The sequence below is a fragment of the Hippocampus zosterae genome, chromosome 7, assembly GCF_025434085.1.
Source record: "Hippocampus zosterae strain Florida chromosome 7, ASM2543408v3, whole genome shotgun sequence".
NCBI classification, from domain to species: domain Eukaryota; kingdom Metazoa; phylum Chordata; class Actinopteri; order Syngnathiformes; family Syngnathidae; genus Hippocampus; species Hippocampus zosterae.
This window is the reverse complement of record NC_067457.1, coordinates 13292565-13295431: the sequence shown is the minus strand read 5'-3', so window position 1 is coordinate 13295431 and position 2867 is coordinate 13292565. Positions and strand designations below refer to the sequence as shown.

Here is a 2867-nt window from a genome sequence, read left to right as displayed (position 1 = left end):
AGCGTTCTGGGCTTATGCCGTTGAGAGTTGGGACTGAGGGCAGGCCGAACTTGGGGGCGTCCACGTCGGCGGACGTACGGGATTCCAGGTTCTTGCGGAAAGGGGAGCCCTCGTGAGGGCTGTACGATATGAGTTGAAGCAGCTCCTGTTGCCTCTGACTTTTTTCCAGCTCCACAATGCTAATCTATAAACAGCAGAGGGAACGTCGACATGCTTCAATAGTCCTGGAATGTATCACTATGATGCTGACATAAAAAAAGGTAAATTTTACTCAAAATGGCAAAACAAGTTAGACCTACCTGCAACTCTAAGCAGTGTCTCTGCTTCTCAGAGATTTGTCTCCACAGGGCCAGCTTCTCTTTCAGCAGACTCTCCAGACACAAAGAGCCCCAATCCAACTTTAGGTCCTCACATCGAGACTTTAGCTGGAACCCAAACTCGGTTTAAACTCTCCTCAATACCCCATAAAAAATGAAACGACACATTGAAAGCAACTTGGCAGCAGCAGCGGTGTCTCACCAGCAGCAGGCTGTGATCTCGAAGTTAAGCCATGACTCTCTCAAGCTGTTTGGTCTGCTCTTTCAATTGATGGTTGTGGGACGATATCTCCTTCTGGGCCTGCAGCAGGTCCTCCACAGTGAGAGCTTTCACTCCCAGCTAACATGATCACTTTTCAACGTGTCAGACAAGAGCGTCCATGATGACGATGACGACACCGTGACACATCTGCGTCATGTACTTGCAACAAAGAAACTACACGACGGTACCTTGAAAGTCGGGCGAGTTAAAGCTTGTAATATTTGGAGATTGAACAAATATTTCAGGAAAAACACCATAAAAAATACACCTAAAAAGTCCAATTATAATGAATGTTTCCAATCTATTTATAGTAAAATCGGTTAGCTGCATTGACATCTAGGACTAAAATGTGAAAAGGTTCGGTTTTATGACCAAGGCACTTTGGAGTCTGGAACAAATTATTCCAATTATAATTGGTTTCAATGGCAAAACTACATTTGAAAAATGGGACGTGATCGAAGGTAATGAATGAATACAAGATATCGAATCACTGACTGTGGTATTCCAATAACGACACAGGTGATTGGTTTTTCATTTTCCTGCCATTTTAAACATTGGTAGCACTCACCTCATCCAGTTTGGTCTGAAAGAGACCTTTGATCTTGTCCTTCTGAGACTGACAGATGGAATGGAGCTGCTCTGCCTGCATGGACAAATCCCTGTGTTTTTGCTAAAGACAAAAGCCAAGGCACAGGACTTTAGACTCAAGATGGACAAACAGTTAACCCGTGAACGACTTGAGATCAAAACACCAGTTGAAGGTCCCCTGCGATCAAAATTGATTTCGGTGAGTCTGGTTTAAGTTTGTATGCACTTTGTTGATTGAGTGCAATAGCCGTTTGAAGCACAATTTAACTAAGGGTGACTTTGAAAACATGATGCAGGCTACTCCACCGGCCTGAAGTATTCGTATTCTAAAAGTAATATTGAACTACTTCACATCAGCGGACCACACTGGCATCAATCATCAACATAGCAAGTTAAACTAGAAGACGACATGCGGTCAGACCTATGGTACCGTTTTATCTTGGCAGCTTTTATGATTATTCTTGGCTCAACACATCAGTAGTCAGAGATCAAAGCTGTCTCACAACGGTCTCAACCCAGCCCACGTCCAATGGTTGGTAAATTCTGCCTTCATGTCACGGTAAGAGCTGACATCGAAGGCTCAAAATGCGATTGCATTGAGCGCTTGAGATACTGCATGGCACCAATCGCTGCAAAGCCGTTTATCACATTTAATTTGAGAACGGAGCAAAGCAAATCAAATATACATGTCAAATATTCATGAGAAATTCAGCTGTCTCATCTGCCAGGAATATTGGACCAAATAGAACAGCTTGAAGAAGGCTATCCTGCACATTTCTCATCGAAATTATTTTGCAAATGGGGGAAGGTTATCGATATTTTAAAGAAATAAAAAAGTGTGACTTCGCACCTTCCATACAAGAACAAAAAAAGTGGAGTCTTTTACCTTCTCCTGCTCTAAAAGCTGCTGTAGATTGGATTGGTACTGAGAAGTCTTCATGTAGGCCATAATAATAATAATTAAATGATGTGAAAGACAATTGTAAATAGCACTGGGATTTATCCATTTTGTGTTTATATTGCACTTAATTGAACGGTGTTTGTTGGAGTTTTTTTTTCTTCTTTCTTCTTTCTACCTACATTCTTGCTGCTGGAGGCTGTAAATGTCCCCATTGTGGGACAAATAAAGGATATCATATCTTATCTTATAAACTGGAGGTATTGAACTTTGATATTGTCTGTTGAAAGACCGGCGACATGTCAATCAAACCAAAGGGTTCTCTGCGACTTCACCGGAAACCGCAATCTGGATGCCCAGATTTCTCCTCGGCTTACCTAGCAGTTGTTGCAGACCCGGAGGGGTTGGGCTCAGCAGCAGTTGATTGGCTGGGTAGTGCTGGACCTTAGAAGGTAGTTGGTAAAAGGGACTCCGCGGTTGCCGGTATGCATCTGTGCACCCAGCAAGCACAAAGAACACCAGTCTCAAAAGCGCACACGCGAGCAAATGACGATATATATCTTCCTAATACTACAATGAAAAGGGTGCACAGCATTGCGTATTCCTCTGATCCTGAGGGGGCGATGCAGAAAGGGTCTTGGCATGCAGCAAATCCAACGCGCTCTGATTGTTCTTCTTGTCGCTAGCCGGCGCCGCCTTCTTGGGTCGACCCCTCTTTTTGTTGTTCAGCTTGCGACCCTTGGCCAAGAGTTTGGTTTGGCGGGACTTGGCGGCAGGCTTGACCACACTCACCAATGGGAGG

At 43.9% G+C, this 2867-nt stretch overlaps 1 protein-coding gene across 1 annotated transcript; it reads right to left on the bottom strand.

The window, feature by feature from the left end:
* Positions 1-528: 528 nt before the first annotated feature.
* On the bottom strand, positions 529-2112 carry LOC127604296 (histone-lysine N-methyltransferase, H3 lysine-79 specific-like). The gene is made up of 3 exons (XM_052071342.1): positions 2054-2112; positions 1148-1249; positions 529-657 (listed from the first exon to the last, which is right to left on the bottom strand). The coding sequence occupies exons 1-3, from the start codon at positions 2105-2107 to the stop codon at positions 544-546; spliced, it is 270 nt and encodes an 89-aa protein (XP_051927302.1). The 5' UTR covers positions 2108-2112; the 3' UTR covers positions 529-543.
* Positions 2113-2867: the final 755 nt, after the last annotated feature.